Source organism: Oryzias latipes, chromosome 18 (assembly GCF_002234675.1).
Source record: "Oryzias latipes chromosome 18, ASM223467v1".
Lineage (NCBI taxonomy): Eukaryota > Metazoa > Chordata > Actinopteri > Beloniformes > Adrianichthyidae > Oryzias > Oryzias latipes.
In genome coordinates, this window is record NC_019876.2 from 21,991,421 (window position 1) to 22,012,355 (window position 20,935).

Sequence of the window (20,935 nt, forward strand, 5' to 3'; positions counted from 1 at the left end):
CCCACTTATTTCAATAATTACAACTATGTTTAGTGAAAGCAGTCGATCTAATCATCTATAGACCTCAAAGCCATAAATGAGATTTGGATGGACACTAATCGAATGTCAGAGCCTTAAACCACACAGTTGCATCAACAAATCGTTGCATTGACTCAATGATACTTCTGTTTGAGCTGTCTGCAGCAGCTGGAAGAATTGCTGCCTGCTTTCCATAAATCCGGATGAATCTGCACGTAAATACAATAAAGCAGAGGTTTTGTGACTGGAGCTGCAGGAACGTGGCTGTGTTCAGTCAGAATTTGGAACATTGACAGGACCAGCATGATGCGGCTCGTCTCATCTGTCCATGTCCGACAGGATCCAGTAACGGGTCTCCTTCCGGGCAGCTTGGAGCAGCCAGATGCATGGGTGAGGGACAACGTCTACAGCATCGTCTCAGTGTGGGCCCTCAGCCTGGCCTACAGGAAAAATGCCGACCGGGACGAGGACAAGGCCAAGGCCTACGAGCTGGAGCAGGTGTGTGTGTATTAGTGTGTGCATGGATGGTTTGGTCCCATGTTCCTTGAACCGTCTTTCCATGTCCTGCAGAGTGTGGTGAAGCTCATGAGAGGTGTCCTCCAGTGCATTATGAGACAGGTAAGGAGCTTTTTTTCCCCACGCCAAATATTCAGTGTTTGCATAAAATTCACCGTTTTTCTATTGATGTTCATTCATAAGCACATATTATGGGATGCGGAATGAAAAACTCTCAGGGGAATCTCATGCAGAAACATTTCAAGTGTCGTCTACTTTAATTTCCATATCTGATTCTATTATCCTTGTGCAAAAATCAGAAATCTGCAGAAGCATCAAAATAATTTTTATCTATGTTCACTCCCCCCTCGGCAACACACGCTATAGCAACCACTTCCAATGTGAATGTGTGTAAATGCGCATTATGGGATTCCGTGTTTGAAACTCACGTTCATCCTTAGCTACGCTAGTTTCTACAACCGTCTGAGGCTCTACGTGCAAAACGCACAGCCATTAAACGCGTGCTATAACTTAAACCAGGTCAGACTTTTGACCAATGAGGACTTAATTTGGTAGTGAGGTATGGATGGCGTCCCTTTCTCATTAATGGAAGTGCTTCCTGTTTGAAAACTTATCATGAAGGAGAAATTAGTAATTGTGGTTTGTGCCGTGCTTGAATTCAATGACTTGACAATGTCTTTCATATATTGGAATAGAGCTGTGAAAGAAAAAGCCTGGAGCATTTCACACCAAACCTCCTCCAACTGTAGGTGGTGGACATGAGCTAATATTGGGTATTGACAGTCCAGTGTGAACACCATGGGCTTAATCAGGGGACATTTTTTGATTCATGGGCCACAAAGGGTTCTAAAATTTGACAGAAGGGCTGGACCAGGAACTGATACATGGAATGTTTTGGTAATCCACCGCATAAGAGAAAGATATAACATAGAATCAGGACAAAAACATGCTTTAACTTTGAAACTTAATATGCAGTTGAAACCAGAAGTTTACATACACCACATAAAAACACACATATGCTCTTTTTTCTCACTGTCAGACATGAAACAAAAGTAAACTTTTCCTGTTGTAGGTCAGTTACAATTAACAAAATTATTTCTATTTGCCAAATGCCAGAATAAAGAAAGAGAGGAGGGTTTTTTTAGACAAGTTTTTACTACTTTTGTCAAAGTCAAAAGTTTACATTCATTTCCTTAGTATTTGCTACAATTGCCTTTAAACTACAGTATTTAGGTCAAACGTCTTAGATATCCTTTCACAAGCTTCTCACAGGATTTGGTAGGAATTCTGGCCCATTCCTTCTGACAGAACTGGTGTAACTGAGCCGAGTTTGTAGGTCTCTTTGCAGGTACCCACCTTTTCAGCTCTGACCATGAATGTTCAATAGGATTTAGATCAGAGCTCTGTGATGGCCACTCCAAAACATTGACTTTGCTATCCTCCAGCCACTTAGTAACCGGTTTGGCAGTACGCTTCGGGTCATTGTCCTTTTGGAAGAACCAAGCTTCAACTTTCTGGCTGATGTTTTCGGTGCAGCAGACCCTCCAGCAGCAAAGCAATCCCACAACATGATGCTACCACCCCCATGTTTTACAGTTGGGATGGCGTTCCGAGGCCTGCAGACTTTCCCCTTTTTCCTCCAAACATAAAGATGGTCATTGTGGCCAAACAGTTCAATTTTAATTTTGTCTGACACAAGGACATGTCTCCAAAAATTAAAGTCTTTATCCTTGTGCTCATTAGCAAACTTTAATCTGGCTTTTTTATGTTTCCTATTGAGAAATGGCTTCTTCCTGACAGAGAAGCCTTTCAGCCCATGTCTGTAAAGTTCTCGTTTCACTATTGATAATGACACATTCGTACCATCTTCAGCCAGCATCTTCACAACATCTTTTTCCTTCAACCTTGGGTTGTCCTAGACGTATCGGACCAAAGTACGTTCATCTCTGGGACACAGAACCCGTCTCCTTCCTAATGGCTGGACATTCCCATGATGTTTATACTTGCATACAGTTCTCTGAACAGATGAACGTGGCACGTTCAGGCATCTGGAAATTGTACCCAAGAATGAACCAGAGTTGTGCAAATCCATGATGTCTTTCTAATATCTTGACTGATTTTGACTTCTGCCATGATGTGCTTCAAATGTGCCCTAATAAATATCCACAGGTGTGTTTCTAATGAACTCAAATGCTGTCAATAAACTTATCAGAAGCTTCCAAAGAGATGACATCATCATCAGATTGTTTAAAGGCATAGTGATCTTTGCGTATGTAAACTTTTGACTTTGATAAAAGTAGTAAAAACTTGTCTAAAAAAACCCTAGTCTCTTTATTCTGGCATTTAGCAAATAGAAATTTTGTTAATTGTAACTGACCTACAACAGGAAAAGTTAACTATTGTTTTATGTCTGATGGTGAGAAAAAAGAGCATATGTATGTTTTTATGTGGTGTATGTAAACTTCTGGTTTCAACTTTATATACCTAAAAACAGAACTTTTTGGAGTTTTTATTTCAAAACTGTGGCTCTTGTTCTCATTTTAGTGCCAATTGCACCAATAGGTTGGTGTCCCTCACGTAAATCAGGAAACTTAAGAGAAATGCTGCGTTAACGCGGTTGTTGGAATGATCGGAAAAATGACTTGCTGACTTGAAATGTGAGAAAAACAACAAATCTCCCAACGCCACATGAAAACAGAATAACTTTATGTTTTTAACAAAGGTTAATGTATTTATAATGCACCATCTATAAACGGAGATAAAAAACAGTTATAAGGACATCAATGAATTACCTTAGATTCTATCCATCCATCCATCCATCCATCCATCCATCCATCCATCCATCCATCCATCCATCCATCCATCCATCCATCCATCTTCCTCCATTGGCCCAGTGGGACATGCCCAGAACATCTCCCCAGAGAGGCGTCCAGTGGTCATCCGGACTTGATGCTCGAGCCACCTTGACTAACCCCTTTCGATGGGGAGGAGAAGCGGTTCTACCCCGAGCTCTCCCCGGGTGACAGAACTTCTCCCCCTAAAGCTAGGGGAGCGCCCAGCCACCCAATGGAGGAAGGTCATTTCAACCGCTTGTATTCGGGACCTTGTTCGTTTGGTCATGAAAAATATTATAAAAAAGATAACAATATAATTAATTCCTTTGGCGGGTCAGATTAAATGTTTTTTTAGGGTAAAGGCACGTTTAGCCCGTTCTGTTCCACTTCATGTGCCTGGTTTGTCTGTAGCTTTAGACCTATTTTTTCTAGAAACAGAAACATAAATCTAAAGCTCCAACTCTGCAGTTTTATCCTAGTTTTACTCTGGTACATAATTTCCAGGCGCGTGCCCCTTCAGTTTGGTTTAGTTGGTGTCAAAAAATGTGGGAGGGGCTAAAATCTACATGTCTCCTTTCAAGTCTCCCTGCAGTGTTTGAAAATGTTTTGATCAAATCCTGTTCAGTGTTTTTGTCAATAAAGTTTGTCTCATTTGAGCTTTTTTGTTTATGGGTTGTCCCACCAGTGTCAGGAAAACGTTCTTTTGTCGCGGCGTCACCTGGGGCGACTCCCAGATTTCTGGATGGGGTTACTTAATAATGAATTAATCACTTCTGCTGTCAACCCAATGAAAATGCTTCTTCTGGATCTGCAGCTAGACAAAGTGGAGAAGTTCAAATACAGCCGAAGTACCAAGGACTCACTTCACGCCAAGTACAACCCACGCACCTGTGCTACAGTGGTCGGGGACCACCAGTGGGGTCACCTGCAGGTGGACGCAACCTCGCTCTTCCTGCTCTTCCTCGCTCAGATGACGGCATCCGGTAGGATGCAGATATTTGCAGAGGCTGCTTCACTCAGCGTTTGTGTGTTTCTTCAGAGTCGATGTTCTCATCCGTGTTCATGTGTTTTTGCAGGTCTGCACATCATCTACACGCAGGATGAGGTGGACGTCGTTCAGAACCTCATGTTCTACATCGAGGCAGCTTACAAAGTGGCTGTGAGTCTGCATTCCTCTGCTGTGCAGACGGCAAACACACAAAGCCCGCTCAGTTAATATGTCTCCTGCTTGTGCCCAGGATTATGGGATGTGGGAGAGGGGGGACAAAACCAACCAGGGCATCACAGAGATCAATGCCAGCTCCATCGGCATGGCCAAGGTTAGTGTGCACACACACAAACACACACACACAGAGCGCGTCAGCGGCTCAGGCTGAGTGAAGGCTGGACAGCTGCAGCCGTAAAAATATCAGGCACAGCTTCTGCTGCTGCGTCACTGCAGCGTCTGACATTTAAATGACCTTTGACATCAGGTATTCTGCAGAACCCGACAAGGCAAATGGAAACTGTACAGAACATGGAGATGATCACGGTGCAGGTTATTATTCCTAAGGGGGCCTGCCCGTTAGAGTTTTCGGGTTGGGGTGCATCTCACATCCGTTATTCAGAAGTTATGGTCACATTTGTGTTTGTGAGGCTCCACTTGGTCTTTGGTTCTCTCATGGGGGTGTCGGGTTCTCAGGTCTGCTCACAAATAAGGCAGAACTCCAAGTGCTCAACACAGGAAGCACAGACACGCAAAGTGTTCAGCTTTGTTAATGACAAAAGCTTTTTTAGGATTCACAAGTCCACTGTCACCTTCTGCAACACCAAGATGATATCAAACACTGCGCTGCCTTTATCACTCATATCAAATCAAACTTTATAAAATATTTATAAAAAAAAACTCTTCTCATACATTGCAGAATCAAAAACAAAAACAGACACAAAATTAAACCCGAAAACCCAACCCAACCTTTACCCCCCTCCTCTCAATTAACAAATTCTTAGAAAAGTAACTTCTAAAAGATATAGTCTATATGTGGGATTTTCCTCTCTTTTTTAACTGCAACGTTCCCTCGCTATATCACGTTTCACCTTTCATAAACTTGCTGTTTCCTGAATTTTTTTGCAGTGCAATTTTGCAGGTTTTTTTTCCCGTTCTGCGTCCTGATTGGCTGGAGACTTTGTCAATCAATCTCTTCTGTCCTGTGTCTTTTGTACAGATTCGGGCAACCCTCCAGACCTACATCAATCTTTAAATGCTATCAGATCTTTGTTTTCTTACTCTATAGTACCTGACTTATGTTTAAACTTTGAGAGTTTAAAGAAAAATGTGAAATGTGAAAATGTCTGCCAAACCACCTCAACTAATCAGTAAAAGCTGATTCGCTGCAGCAACCCTTAACGGGATAATCCAAAAGATGAGCAACATCCTATCTAAAGGACATTTGTATCTTTAAAAAAACGTTAGTTAGTGCAGAATAATTTAGAGCTTTTGAAATAACATTCAGGCCTTGTGTACACACTTTGAAAATCATTGTTTTGATGTCAAATATTTTTAGCGACCTCATTAGAGTTTAAACAGAAACAAGTGTTTTTTTCTACGAGTGAACATACATACACAGACACACACACACACACACACACACACTGTTCTGTCCTTTGTGCCACTGATAGAAATCAATTCAGCTTCCACCTTTAGTTCTCAAGAAATCCCAAACAGCATTTATTTAATTCCATGTTATGGTTTTTACTAACGGTACTTAATTGCATCATAGTAATAATCGACATTATTGTAGCTATTGGGGATCTCCTGCTGATTTTCTCAGTATTTTTTGCTTTATTTATCTTACTTTGACATTTCAGCCTCATATGCAGACATTTATTTACTGTTTTATATTTATGAGTTGTTTAAGATTAGTCTGATTGGGAACAAACCAAGACCACCTCTAAAGAGCGGTTCCTGTTCTCGGGTCCGGGTCCGCTTGGCTGTATTCAGACTGAAAGTTTGTTCTGGATTATTGGGGTAAACGAACTATGGTTCACTTTAAGCGAACCAAATGTGTCCTGTCTGAATACACCCTAAGACATTTTGTGGACATGAAAGCAGGATTTTCTAGAAACGTGATTTATGTGAGAGTTGACTGTCCATCCTCATTCAGGACAAGCTTATGAGGAAACACAAACTGAGTTTCTGTGTACGAGGAGGTCTGTACATTTAAGAGAAAATCCAGTTCTGTCTAAACATCATCACATCTACAGAAAAAAACATTTTAGCCTTTCGAAGGCCATTAGATCTGTTTGACACTAAAACCGAATAATTCACACAGACAGTTGGAATGGGAGCCAGGAGGGAGAAACACCTCAACAAGCACGACAGAAAGTGCATGTCGGCCGTAGGACACCACCACAAACTACCCTCTGATTGACCAAATTCTAACAGTCAGGCTGTGCACAAGGAATGAACATAGTTCTGCATGTCACCTACTTACCCTTACATATTGTTTAAGTGTGTAGCGATGACATGTTACCTGCAGCATTCCCGTAGAAAAATGTGGATGAACTTTTTCGCTCCAAGGGTTCACCAATTGGCCTATGACTTTGATATTTCATGTGGGCCACCTGTGTGCCCTATACAGGTGTGCCCATTTTTCCCCTGCAGCATCCCCCCATATAAGTGAAGTCGTGACCAAAGCCTAAGATAACTGTTTTCTTATTCTCCACAGTTGAGTCTCTTCAGTTTTTTGAGACCTTATGTGGTTCTCTGTCCTCCAGGCGGCTCTGGAGGCCCTGGACGAACTCAACCTGTTTGGAGCTAAGGGAGGACCGGGATCTGTGGTCCACGCTCTGGCTGATGACATCCAGCACTGCCAGGTCAGCAAACGCCTGAAACACAGAACCCTGCATCTTAGAATTACCAACACTCATCTTTATTTCCTCCTCCCAGTCCATCCTCACATCCATGTTACCCAAAGCTTCCATCTCTAAAGAGGTGGATGCCGGAGTTTTGGCTATTCTTACCTACCCCGCCTTCGCCGTGGAGGACATGAGCATCGTCACCATGACCAAGGAGGAGATCATCTCCAAGCTGCAGGTCTGTCAAAACTTCCTGGAGCTTCTCTGCTGTATTGTTTTTTCGGTGTGGTGTGTGTTCAGACTCTAAAATCAATTCTGTGATCCGTTAATTAATTTAAACAAAATACATAATATTACGTTTTCGAGAATTTTAAGCTTTGGGACTGTAAGTAAAGCTAAGTTGAATCAAACATGAAGGTATGGTTGGGTTTTTATCCCGACAAAGTGCTGCTTTGCCTCTTTGCTGATGTTCAGACTGACTGGTCTTTTTGGTTTAGGGTCGGTACGGCTGTTGCAGGTTTCTCAGGGACGGACATAAAACACCCAAAGAGGTAAATGTACTGCAGAAAAGCCTTTGTGTTTTACCCCAAAACAATTTATTCAGAGCAGATTACAAGACAGCATAGGCAGGAGGCTGTTTTGATTATATTGACTGTTGGACTAAAACCATGTTCCAAATAGATCTGAATTAAGGAAGTCCAATAAATTACATCAAATTGGTCTTAAAAAAAAGTCTGACGATTCATCTAATCTGCTTTTCTTTGAAGTAAATTTTAGATTTTAACATACAGCTTATGCCTGCTAGCATTCCCAGTCAAAGTCGTGCTCGTCTTAGGTGAAGTCAGGTGAAAATGTGCAGCTGGGATGAAGAATCTCCTCCCTGTGTTTTTGTCTGAAGGATCCCAACCGCCTGTACTACGAGTCTGCAGAGCTGAAGCTGTTCGAGAACATCGAGTGTGAGTGGCCTCTCTTCTGGACGTACCTCATTCTGGACGGCATATTCAGCAACAGTCATGAACAGGTCAGTCACACCTGCAGGTGCGTTTCCATGGCAGCAGGAACACCTGTGCTTGTCCCGATGCCTCTGACCTGAGCTCTTCCTGGCTGGGATGCAGGTGCAGGAGTACCAGGAGGCGCTGGAGGGCATCCTCATCAAGCAGAAGGATGGCATACGACTGTTTCCAGAGCTCTACAGCGTTCCTCCAGATAAGGTCGCCCTCCTCCTCCGGAGAACCCCCCACAGACCACAAGAGGCTGGTTTTCATTGAAGCTCTGTGTGTTTGAACAGGTGGAAGAGGAATACATGAACCCCCACACAGTGGAGAGGATCCCGATGGGGAAATGTCCCCTGAAATGGGGCCAGTCCCTTTATGTTCTGGGGAGACTCTTATCCGAGGTAAGCAGTCACCAAATGACACCAGAAACCCAAGTCCAGTCGCCGAGGACGACTCCCCAGGAGAGATCACTCCTTTTTCTGAAGATCTTGTTTGTCAGGAGATTGTTGAAAAGCTGTGCTGGAAGTTTTCTTTAGAGCAGGGGTCGGCAACCGGCGGCTCCGGAGCTGCATGCGGCTTTTTCCTCCCTGTGCTGGGGCTCTTTGTGTTTTTGTAAAACAACTATCATGTTCTCAGATTGTCGTGGTGTCTTTAACACCAGCAGGTAGAGTGAGCAGGCAGGAGGAAGAGAGCAGCGTGAACGCGGGCCATAGTCTGTTATGGGATGGAAAGTTGTTCTGGAAAGACAGTCAGTGGTGATCTCATGAGCGCCAAAAAAAGCCTTTTTTCCCCCCTAGACTAAGACCACTCATTTCCGCGTAAAATGAATTAAATTTGCGTTAAGGCGCCCCTGCTATCCTGTCAACTTGCTGCTATGATGACCGTATGTTGCGCCATCTTTGTAGAACACGCTGGAGGGGGGGGTTGCACACGGGGGGAAACAACTAGGAGCTGCAGAGGATGTGAACAGGTAGAGAGGGGGGGGGCGGGGCTTAGACTCAGTCCAGAAAATCCACAAATGTCCATAAACTGCTGCTGTTGAGCACGCACAGGGTTAACACCTGTTGGTTTTTTCTGCAACATTTCTTTCCTAATGCATGTCTGTTTTCCAATAGTTTCAGAGGGTTTTTAGTGTTTTTCATTTTGGTTTTGATTTTGTTCAATTTCAGGGGTTTCTTGCTCCTGGTGAGATTGACCCTCTTAACCGCCGTTTCTCCACCGTGCCCAAGCCGGACGTGGTCGTTCAGGGTGAGTCTGCTGCAGATTCGCAGCATTGACCAGAGCTTCAGCCTAAATAGGATTTGTTTTTGTCTCCTTTCTCCTCAGTTTCCATTTTGGCTGAAACAGATGAGATTAAGGAGCTTTTGCTGAAGAACGGCTTCGAGGTGGAAACCATCGCAGACATCCACCCCTTTCATGTGCAGCCCTCCAGAGTCCTCAGCCACATCTATGCTAGGCTCGGTACTCCCCATCGATTTGTTGTCCATGCTAACTGTTTACAAAAATGGAAGAATCCCATGGTGGAAATATCCAATACTTTCAAACTGACTTGATAAATGCGATCAGCGGAAAATTCTGGTTTACAGCTTTTAGTCCTTTATGATTTAGTCCTGAAGCTACGCTCACACTAACGTCATTGAACAAAGAACTTCAGGTTATCCTGTCTGTATTTACTGTTTATATTTACTCAAAAAATTAATTACCTCTAGAAATAATCAAATATTTGCTCTGTGTATTAGAGCTCTGTTGAAACAGACACATAAACACACACAGACACACACTAGAGCTATAAGTACCAATTATTCAAAGCTGAATAGATTTTTCTTCCCTAGAACAGTTGTTATAGATTCATTCAATGTACTTATTGGTTTTCCTTGTCAGTAAATTTACTTTTGCTTCAGTGAGAAAACCTGTTCTGATGGAGCGATGAGGGTTCCTCACCAGCTGAGGTTTTCAGAAGACGATTGGGCTGTGGGGTCTTCACAGACCCTTCTTTGTGTTTCAGGACGTAACCCAAGGCTGGGCCTGACGGGACGGCCCTACAGGAGAATCGGAGTTCTGGGAACCTCAAAGTTCTACATCATCAGAAACACCATCTTCACATTCACTCCACAGGTACTTAAATGCAACAGACGGTGTGACACGCCAACCCCCACTGCTTTGTAGTTCTCACAAGGTTTTAGGTCCTGGTTCTGACAGATCCCCATCTTGGTTATTGACCACAAACTAGTTCTTCAAAGCAGTGGGTGGCTGGTCAGCGGTTCTGCCTCCTTGTAGCAGCAGTGTGTGTTTGAGTGACTGATCCCCCCCATAAATCTGCAGCTTCACACTGTCTTCCTTTGATTACTGTCTATGTACCATAAATGGAAAGCTGAAACATTTCTTTTCTGCAGCTGTGTAGCCACAAAAGAATACAAAGAAAATGTTGACATTATGATCAACTCTGTGTCAAACTCATACTTTATAAAATCGTAAAGCCCTATGTCCTCACAAGAGTCATGTGACTGGTAGAATAATTGTGTTATTCTTTTATGTTTTAACAAAGAGCATTGGAGTCAAAGCTGTGTTGTGATATATGACTAAAAAGAATCTAAGAGTCTTTATAAAAGTCATGAACACTAAAAGAAATAGTTGATTGTCACAGCTGAATCTCTCAAATCAGTCAACAAATAAAGTTTTAAATAATTTTAAGTGTTTTTAAGCAGTCAAAGTTCATCTTTGAATTCCTCCTGTTTACCTGAAAACCTCCTCAGTTCATCGACCACCAGCAGTTCTACCTGGCTCTGGACAACAAAATGATCGTAGAGATGTTGAGGACAGAAATCGCCTACCTGTCCTCCAGGTGGAGGATAACCGGACGGCCGACGGTCACCTTCCCCGTCTCTCAAACCATGCTGAGTGAGCCTCCGCTGACCGTCCTTCATCAGGCAGTTACATCCTCTTCACTACAAAGATGCAGTGTCACTTCCTGTTCCTGTATCTTCAGCTGAAGACCGCACAGATCTGGACCCGGCTGTCCTGGCGACGCTGAAGAAGCTACAGGATGGGTATTTTGGAGGAGCCAGGTGAGCTTTGAACGCCGGACACTACAAGGAAATGACAGCTCTGTGCTGCTCTTCAAACAGCTGGGAATGAGCTGATCTTTGACCCCCCCAACACACACACACCCACAGGATCCAGACGGGAAAGCTGTCAGAGTTCCTGACCACCTCCTGCTGCGCTCACCTGAGCTTCCTGGATGGTAAGCGCTTCGGCAGCATGGGTTCCCACGCCGAAGAGTATGACCATGATGATGCCAGCGATGGATATGTGCATGAGTTGCATTGTGATGATGGTAAGACGACAATGTTGAAGGTGAGGAATGACCTCAGTAGCTGCGGAAAACAGGACTGAAAGCTTGTGACCTAGAGCAGTGTTTTTCTAACCTTTTTTGAGCCACGGCACACTTTAACCTTGACAAAAATCCCGCGGCACACCAGCATCCAAAAAAATAGATAAATAAAAAAAAAAGAAAAAGCTCAGTCTGTATTGATCTACAGCCGCTCTGCAATCTCACATGCATTTTTGTGATAATTGTTGCAGAAAACGCTGGAAGCTGCAGCTGTTTTTTCTAAAAGATGTATTAAAAATTAAGTCAAAAGTTTCAAAAACTGTTTGATGTGTGTTCGTTGTTTTAAGACGTTAAGGGGAGAGACTCATTGTTCGCTAAGACAGTCACTTTACTGCATGATGGGAGATGTAGTGCCGATAATCCGCCGACCGCAGAAAGACCAGCGTCTCTGAGCTTCAATGTTTTGTTCAATTGTTCCACAGTCTGATACCAGATTCTGTGGAAAGCTACACCGCTAAAGACGAGCTTTAGCTGGTATTTTTGTTGGAACTGAGAGACTTTTTTGCGCTAATTCGAAACAAGGAAGTGAAGACTTTAACCACTTCTGATTGGTCAGACTGATGACATGTGATTAAGCCTTCAAGAATGATTGGTGGAGACAGTTAAAGGGGCGGGACTTTTCCTTACACAGTTATAGCTGCAGCTAAATCGCGGTATCCCGTTATTCTTATCAAAATGTCTTTAATAGAATCGAATAAACACAAAGAAAAAATAATTGTATGATATTCCATATTCTTAACTTCTCAGTGTTTTATCAGGGCCTGTTTGGATGAACAAAGAGCTGATTTCCTGGAGATGGTAATTGCTTTCAGATCAGTTAATGAGGGCAATTTCTCACGGCACACTTGACCATCTCCCACGGCACACTAGTGTGCCGCGGCACACTGGTTGAAAAACACTGGTCTAGAGGTCTGTGTTTTCCATAGCAGCTTAGATCATTCCTCCGATTTTTTTCCCCTTTTGCTAATGATGCTGTTGTGATCAGAGGATGATGTATTTTTCACCTCACTGAATGTGGACTGCAGAGCTTCCCCCATTTATCATCTGTGCTACGGCCACAGCTATCCTCACTTTTCTGCTTTTGACACTTTTTAGCTGTTAAGGTGTCGTCATTGTGAGAGAGGGGAAGTCAAAGGTATTTGGTGGCAGGTGATACTGTTGGTTTACCTGCAGAAACAGCTGCCCTGCAGCAGCATGAGCTGGATGTGCATGTGTTCGTGCACGGCTGTGTGATGTAAAGCCTCTGAGACTGATGACCGTAGGTTGCACAAGTGAACCTAGTAAGGGTTACAAGAGTTAACCAGGTTAAGATCACACAAATTGACCTTGTTTTGTGTCACACAGGGTTCAGTCCCTCTAGTTTCACTTCACAAATAAATCTGTTTAAAGTCGCTAATGATGTTCTAGTTCAGGGGTGGTGAACAAGTTTCACACCAAGAGCCGAATTTTTTTGCTGTGAGTCAAAGAGTCACACCACACACTGACCTGCCAATACGTACACACACAAACACGCAATTAAAGCTGTATTATTTTCCATAAAACACTCCTCTCCCTACAACACAACAGCAAATATTGTACTTGTGTTTGTTTCAAGTTTTATTTCAGTTGAGTGTAGCAATAATTTAATTTTTAACCTTCGTTAAGAAAAGAAAGAATTCTTCTGTAATTTTTTAATATATAGTTTTATGAAGGATCCATGTCATGAAAACCATTTAATTGATGACATGTTTATGTGTATTGAAACGACTCTGCTTGCTCACCACAGTAGTAAGGAATCAAGGATTGAGCTGCTTCCTACCAGATTAACAGTACATTTACTTGACCTAAACCGCAGGTATTCAAACATCATGATAGGGCTGCAGCTATCGATTCTTTTTGTAATCGATTAATCTAGCATTTAATCGATCGATTAATCGAGTAATCGGATTTGTGTGTGTTTTTGAACAACCAAAACAAATCCTGCATAACAAAATGATGTGGTTATAAAATGAACAAGCATTTGATTTTAAAGATCTGCTCTGATGCAAATGTTACTTTTGGTGTTTTTAAGTTGGTCTTGAATAAGTGGCGGAGCTAGAACATTTTGTATGGGGGGGGGGGGGGGGGGGCAGAAGACTTTGAAAGGGTGGCACAACACCAAAGTGGAAGGCCATTAAAAATAAAAGAATCAGAAAAACATATTTGATCATTATCATTGTTTATATTTCGTGTAAAAATAATGCTTTTGTTATTTTTGCAATGCTTAAAGAAGCCTTGCGGTCCGCCGAAAGGCGAGCTACCGCCTGTCCCAGCCCCTGCCTCTTGGCGCCCCCTCCGCGGCCCGCGCTGGTCGCCACGGAGGGGGCGCGGAGCGGCTGATATGCCAGCTCTATTTTGCAGTAGAGACACTGCACCTAGTTCTCTTCTCTAGTAAGTGTGTAATGATCCCACACTTTAGACAATTTCTGCCGTTTATTTATAGATCTATTCTCCGCCATCGCGCCAACTAAATTCTAAAGGTCCGTGTGAATAAACGGTCCGTGTGACACAATCAAATCCCTGCGCCGCGCGTATAGTGCGCGTCATAGGAATTTAACGAGGCTTCGAGGCAGAGTTTTTGCCTCGAGGAATTTTTGTAATCGAGTAACTTGGGTAACTCGAGGTATCGTTTTAGCCCTACATCATGAACCTCACTTCTGCTCAAAGCCACCTCACTCATGGTTTTACACCCAAGATTCCCCACTTCCCATGAGTCTTAGGTGCTGAAGGCGGGGCTACCCCTCGGTCGCCACACTATTCACACAGGCATGCTCAGTCAGGTGTGTGTGCACTTTGAAAAGCTTCAACTTGTTAAAAAAGGAGACAATTTTTTCAGATCAGGAAGAGTTTTTAATGTTCCCCGGGATACGTTTTGTTCTTTTCAGCCATGAGCAATTTTACTGCTTCCAAAAGCAGTAAAAAAGTAAGAATCTTCCCATTCTTCCAGAAACGTTATGTGTTTCTCTTTGTTCTCTGAATTTTGCCATTTTGAATATGAGGGTAAAAGTCTGCACGCACATCAAATGTTTAGTAATTTTTTCCAGCATTGGGCGAAAACAGCGCATATAATTGGCGGTCACTCATGTGTCGGGAGCAGAATCAAAAGACTCACACTGCCCAGACGTCTTTTTATTATTTATTTTTACTACTCTCTGATGGATTTGAGAATTGTATAAAAGTGAATTACCTATGAAATGAGGCTCAGTATGTCAAAATTATTGTCGCGACACATCCGTGACAAATACATCATCCAACTCCTCATGACCTCAAGGAGGAATAAGCAAACTCGTGTGATTTGAATTGCTCCTATCCTACATTGATGTTTGCATACGTTAATACGCCCGAAAACAGCCAGACAGCATGGCTCTCAATTCTGCTAACAGCCCCCTGACTCATGGGGAGAAACTTTACACCCACAATTGATGACGCAAAGAGCTGCATGCTCATGGGCCGAGAGCCGCATGCGGCTCCAGAGCCGCCTCGCCACCTCTGTTCTAGTTTGTCTAATGGAGTTCTCCTGGTTTAGTTCACACAGGTTAACTTAATTTAGACCAGGTTAATATAATTTAAGTCAAGCTCATTTATGTTAAACTAGTTAATGTAATTTAAGTTAAAGATTCCTCTTCAATAAAGTTCGGGGTTTTAACGTGTTCTTGTGGTATTTTTGTCATGATGGAGGACGTATATAAAGAAAATAGTTTTGATCATTTCTGTATTCAAACTGTTGTGAATCAGGAGCAGAGAAAAAAAATGCGATTTGAAAAAAAAAAAAAAGAAGAGTACTTGTGATGTAGAAAAACACAGGTTGGGCCACAGGCTCCCTGCTCTGAGCTCTCAGCAGGAGAGCTCAGGGCAGGAGGGGGAGGGGGGCGGGGTTGCTCCGTTTCAACAGTGCTGCCCACAAATCGTAGGTGCATTTCTAATGAACTACTGCCACTCTGCAGAAACTATGTCCTAAAGCGACACAGGTTTTTGATTTTGGCTAAAAACAGCATCATCATAATTAAAAGAGCACTGGGAACCCTTTGAAAATGGATCAAAAGATGATCAGAGTGGATGTTTATTCTGATTTAGATCTCATGGATAAACCTGTTTTTGGTCATTTAGGTTAACCTGCTTCAAATAGTTCATGATAACTTGGTTTGAGTCTGATAAGATAACCCGGTTTAGCTGAAAGAGGCTGACCTGATTTTTGTCACACAGGTAACTTGATGCATGTCACAAAGGTTAACCTTGTTAATGTCACCAATTCTTACTTGGGTAATCCCACATTGGTTAATATGGCTCAAAATTCTTATGGTTCATTTCCCACAGGTTCAGTTGGTTTGAGCCTTAGTCACAACATTGAACGATGGTCAAACCTGTATGGAGAACGCAGGTTCCTCCACTCCCTGATTTCTCCTACAAGGAGGGGGTTTTGGCCTCTAAACTTTTCATCCAGCCTTTAGACACATTTTCTGTGCTTCACCACGTTCCATGAAAGGCCCTGTAGGGTAATATTTCACCCCAGGAGCAGAATTGATTCGCCCCTGGGGTTCTTCACTCTTACAGCATCTTGATTCCTGCTACTGTTAGAAACCTGCATAAAGTTGCTGGAGCATCTTGAAGACTGTGTACTTTTCTCTGAACTTGCTCATCTAAAGGATTCAAAATCAAACATGTCCATAAGTGTGATGACTGAAGCTGTGAACCCAGACTGATGATTTCTTTTCTGCTTCTGCTCCTGTCTTCGGTGAACCCCAGAGGCAGACGACCTTGCTCAGTACTTGGATCACCTCCTGGCTCACTCTGCTTCTAAGAAGCAGAAGTCCAGCGCTGAAGGTGTGGGCCGATTCAAAGCTGTTGCTACAAGAACCAGGGAGATGGTCTCTTTGATGAACAAGGCTCAGGATCTTAACATCCACAGTGAGTTGACCCAAACAGTTCATCTCACTTGTTTCTGCTCTGTGTTTAGAGAGGGCTGTAATCCATTTCCGTCTTTCTTTTGTTCAGACATTGGCATGTACCTTCCCAACAAGCTGTTTCGTACTCGTCATCCATCGCTCAATCTGAACCTTCCAGACAGTACTGTCCACGAAGAAGCTCAGGTTCCTCCATATCTACCTCCAGATTCCAGCGTTTCTGCTGCAGAGCGATTTCATCACATTGGTCTCTATCTTTGTCCTTCAGGCACCAGAGGTGTCCATCACCACAGAAAGTAGCCTCCCCAGAGATGCCAGCGGCGCCATCGACTACAGTGCTTTGGTCCAGCTGCTGAAAGACAGTGGGAACATCCAGGACCAGGCAGATATTCTCTACATCCTCTTCAAAGACAAGTGAGATGCTGCAGGCGCTCCAGCTATCTTCCTTGGGGTTTAGGACATCTTCTACAGGAAATGCTCTTTATCAATTCTTTGAAAATGTGCAGCTTCATTTCTGAAAGTTTGTTTTCTGCTTAAGAAGTATTTTATGCTTTCATTGAAAATCTCAAGGCCTTTTTTTCAGAAAATACTGAAACAAAATAAGGAGCAGGTTAAAGCCCACATAAAGCTATTTACACTTCGGCCATGTGACGTGAGTTTAACATCGGCTGTCCACATTGGACAATCAGGGAGGGACTTCCACTGCTTTTTCCCCTACTGTTTACTAGTCCGTGTCCGCCAGATTATTGGAATAATCTGGACTGAACTGGATTATAATGATCATAAGGAATTTACATTGACGCATTTTGTGCTTTAAAAGAGACTTAATTTAACAGAAGTGATCCTCATTCAAGGGTTGGGGGGACACAAAAGAATGTGGTGTCTGAACCCTCTGATCAGCTGGTTTCCTGTCCATCTCAGGGGGATGGACTGGGACACACACCTTCATGGGAGGGGCTCCACTGTCCGGTCTCTGCTCAGCAACCTTTACGAGAAGGCTGGTGACCTCAAACACTGGGGCCTGATCCGGATGATCTCTGGGATGCTGAAGAAGAAGGTGGAAGAGCTCGACTCGGTACAACCTGAACACACACCTGAACACACTTTACAGGCGCGGCAGGCGTTGGTGTCGCAACCAGAATCTTGGGCTGGCTGCTGCTGTAATTCTCTGAACAATCTGGCTGTTTCTATCCAAAACATGGATGGAGAACATTTGTCTGCCTCTCACCAGGCCTGCTCTGACCTGCTGGCTCACCAGAAGCACCTGACAGTAGGTCTGCCTCCAGAACCCAGGGAGAAAACCATCACGGCGCCCATCCCTCCAGACCAGCTGGCTGCCCTCATCGATGAGGCCAGCGATGGCAACATCAGTGTTGCCATCCTCACACAGGTTGGTTTGGTTCTCCTCACTGTTCTGAGGAGGCTTCACTTACTCATTTATTCTTGTCTCTGTGCTGCAGGAGATCATGGTGTTCCTGGCCATGAGCATCCGCACGCAGCCCAGTCTGTTCAGCGAGATGTTCAGGCTCCGGATCGGCCTCATCATTCAAGTCATGGCCACAGAACTGGCTCAGTCCCTCAACTGCTCTGGTAAGATATTCTATACCAGGGGTCGGGAACCTATGGCTCGCGAGCCATATATGGCTCTTTTGATGGTCACATGTGGCTCGCAGACAAATCTTTAATTATACTTTTTTTTTTATCTTTAGTCCTGTCCTTCTCGGGCGCGATGCGATGCCAGAGGCGCGCAGTAGTAGCGGTGCTTAGAGAGAGAAATCTGCGCCAGCGCTATCAGTTACTATTATCTATTATTTCACAGAGTTTGTACCAGCTGGAAACCTGTGAATTGACGTGCATAAAACTACGCGCTCCCGTCTCTGAGAAAGAGCGCGCAGATGCGGGGACGGGATGTGTGAGGGAGAAAGCAGAGGGTGGGGCTGAGGTGTTGTGGGGACAGGCAGCAGGTGAATCGCGCAGGGATTGTAAAAACGTAAAACCCGCTGCCTGTCACCCACTGCGGCGTGTGAGTGTGTGTTTGGCTCCCCGTCTGCATGTGATCAGTCTTTGTCACATCTACAGAACATTCAGGCCTACGATGACGTTTAAAGTCTCAACGCCTGCATGAAGCAGAAACTCACCACGGATCAACCAGACTAGACCATCAGCAAAACTACCACGAGAAATACTCATCATTTATTAGCAACAGAATAACAATGTTATTAAAAAGAATCCACAGACTTATTTTACTTTAAAAATGTTGAAATTAAATCAAATACACATATTCACTTGTATATTTAGTTTTAAACAAATTGTCGCGGACTGAGTTGGATGGCTGTTGGGCCGCGTTAAAAGTTCTGGAGTTCATTGAACGCGTCAAGCAGAGATCTGATTGGCTCTCAGTTCTGTCGCTCAGCCTGTTGTTAGGTAGTTTGGACCAATGGGGTTCAGCTATGGGCCGAATAAGGGAAATGGGAGGGCTGACGCGGCAGGAGCGAATATAAAGTTGGGAGAAGCGCTCTCGTGTCGGCGGGAGAGATTCAGGAGTTGCTGAATTAATTGAACGGCGTTTGTTGCGGTCTGCAGTAATCGGAATAAAGAACTTTAAAAGAGGTTAAGTCTCCGTGCCTCAGTGTGGGGAAGGGACACTAAATTATTGTATGGCTCTTTCGAAATTACATTTCAAAATATGTGGCATTTATGGCTCTCTTGGCCAAAAAGGTTCCCGACCCCTGTTCTATACCTACAGTATACCCCCCCCCCCCCCAACCTTACAAAGTGCTGCTCCAGAGTAAACCTGACCTTTAGTGAGACCTCATCATCACTATCTTGTCTGTCTCTACGGAAACGCAGCCGAGTGAAACTTAATATATCCAGACTGTCCAAAAATAAACCTGCTGACATTGTAGCAGTCAGGGCTGAAGCTATGGTCACACCAGAAATGTGGGGGGGATTCAGATACGTACTTTTAGCAAATGGTGTTCACATCGGACAAGCAGGGAGGGGCCTCTTCTTCACCCAGATGTTGGGTAATGCAGTCCCGGACCCGGATCCGAACAGGACACAAAACTAATACGATGGGCCCCAAAACCAGGAGTCTTCCTCGACGAATGGATTTATGGAGACAGTTGTTTCCACGTGCCAAGTGGATCAGCGACTGACTCTCAGATGTTTCACATAATCTCACGATAATAAAGATGCAATGGATTCACATTTATTATTAGATTTAGAGTTTTCTGAGGATTGTGTCATTTTATTTTGCTTTTTTCTTTATCCGTTACAGCTTAGAATTCAGACACGGCTGAAGTTAGCGTCTGGTTGTTAGCCTCCACTTTGACCTTAAAGGGAAAAGTCTTCATCACAAAGTTTAAGTTTAAACCAGCTGCAAATATTTGACAGAGAATGAAGATTCAATCAAATAGAGTTGCCGAGCTGCTGAAGATGATTATAAACTGAGGAAACAGTTCTCCTTCACTCTGTAGCACCAAACATGAGCGCGCACTGTTAGTGTGATGAATATCACTACATGTTTTGTTTGGGAACTATTTTGTGCAGCGCAAAGTTACGTGTCTGTATTTTGAAGGTGAAGCCTTACATGCAGCTAGAGAGCGGTCCACTGCAGAAGAATCCACACGCACCCCCAACACACTTGTGTGTGTGCTCCTTCCTCCTAAAGTGCAATTTATTTCAGTAGACAATTCCATGAATTATGATTTCCATGATGTCACTACCAAAGCTGAGTCCTTGGTTGGTCAAAGTTCGACCTGCTTTAACTGTCAACGCTAGTTCAAGTTCACACATTTTGTACACAAAGCCCTAAAACGGTCTTAAAATGTGCGTAGATGCTCGTTGATGTGAGAGTTTTGAATTAAGTGTGGTCTTTCTTATGTTAAATGAATATAGAATTGTTTTAATTAAAGGTTATTGAGTAGGATCAGCTGGTGGGTCACATGTTTGTGGGCGGTGACGTTAATTGACTATAACTCACCTGTGGTTTTTACCCTGTGTAAGGTGGAAGGGGGGGTGAGCTGGGTTGCCGTATTGTTTGTTGACCGCTTTATGCGCTTTATACGCTTTTGTGCTTTTTTCTTGATTCCTTGTTTTTTCTATTTTTTGATCATAATATTACAAGTGGATTTAATTACCTTCATTTTCCATTATTAAAACTACAAAAATACAAACTTCGTTATGCTGTATGGTTTTTGAGCGGGTCATTCAAAACCCACCCACAGGACCCACCCAGCGTCAGCCTCTCAGCGACTGTTTGGTTTTGTCGCTACACACGCGTTTACATAGACCTTTCATTGAAAGTGCCGACTTGAACACGCAATGCCAAGTGCGGTTTTAACGTAGCTTAACAAAAAAAACGTTATTTAATACTCAACACTTCGTTTTCATCAAAGAAATTCAATATAAAAAGGAAACGCA

General features: G+C 43.5%; 1 protein-coding gene across 3 annotated transcripts in view; it reads left to right on the forward strand.

Moving 5' to 3' along the window:
• The window catches only part of phka1 (phosphorylase kinase regulatory subunit alpha 1), a 31,134-nt gene that overhangs the window by 2,867 nt on the left and 7,332 nt on the right, over window positions 1-20,935 (forward strand). For 2 of the 3 annotated variants that reach the window (XM_020711742.2, XM_011487671.3), the window contains exons 2-24: window positions 358-516; window positions 589-636; window positions 4,183-4,351; window positions 4,445-4,527; window positions 4,607-4,687; window positions 7,125-7,223; window positions 7,297-7,443; window positions 7,703-7,756; window positions 8,104-8,226; window positions 8,321-8,416; window positions 8,494-8,601; window positions 9,370-9,448; window positions 9,527-9,661; window positions 10,206-10,315; window positions 10,954-11,098; window positions 11,187-11,265; window positions 11,374-11,534; window positions 16,353-16,514; window positions 16,602-16,696; window positions 16,779-16,924; window positions 17,432-17,585; window positions 17,742-17,900; window positions 17,971-18,100. In XM_020711742.2, coding sequence (XP_020567401.1) covers window positions 358-516; window positions 589-636; window positions 4,183-4,351; window positions 4,445-4,527; window positions 4,607-4,687; window positions 7,125-7,223; window positions 7,297-7,443; window positions 7,703-7,756; window positions 8,104-8,226; window positions 8,321-8,416; window positions 8,494-8,601; window positions 9,370-9,448; window positions 9,527-9,661; window positions 10,206-10,315; window positions 10,954-11,098; window positions 11,187-11,265; window positions 11,374-11,534; window positions 16,353-16,514; window positions 16,602-16,696; window positions 16,779-16,924; window positions 17,432-17,585; window positions 17,742-17,900; window positions 17,971-18,100 — 2,722 coding nt within the window. The remainder of the gene's footprint in view (window positions 1-357; window positions 517-588; window positions 637-4,182; window positions 4,352-4,444; window positions 4,528-4,606; window positions 4,688-7,124; window positions 7,224-7,296; window positions 7,444-7,702; window positions 7,757-8,103; window positions 8,227-8,320; window positions 8,417-8,493; window positions 8,602-9,369; window positions 9,449-9,526; window positions 9,662-10,205; window positions 10,316-10,953; window positions 11,099-11,186; window positions 11,266-11,373; window positions 11,535-16,352; window positions 16,515-16,601; window positions 16,697-16,778; window positions 16,925-17,431; window positions 17,586-17,741; window positions 17,901-17,970; window positions 18,101-20,935) is intronic. The other variant, XM_011487672.3, reaches the window with a different exon arrangement.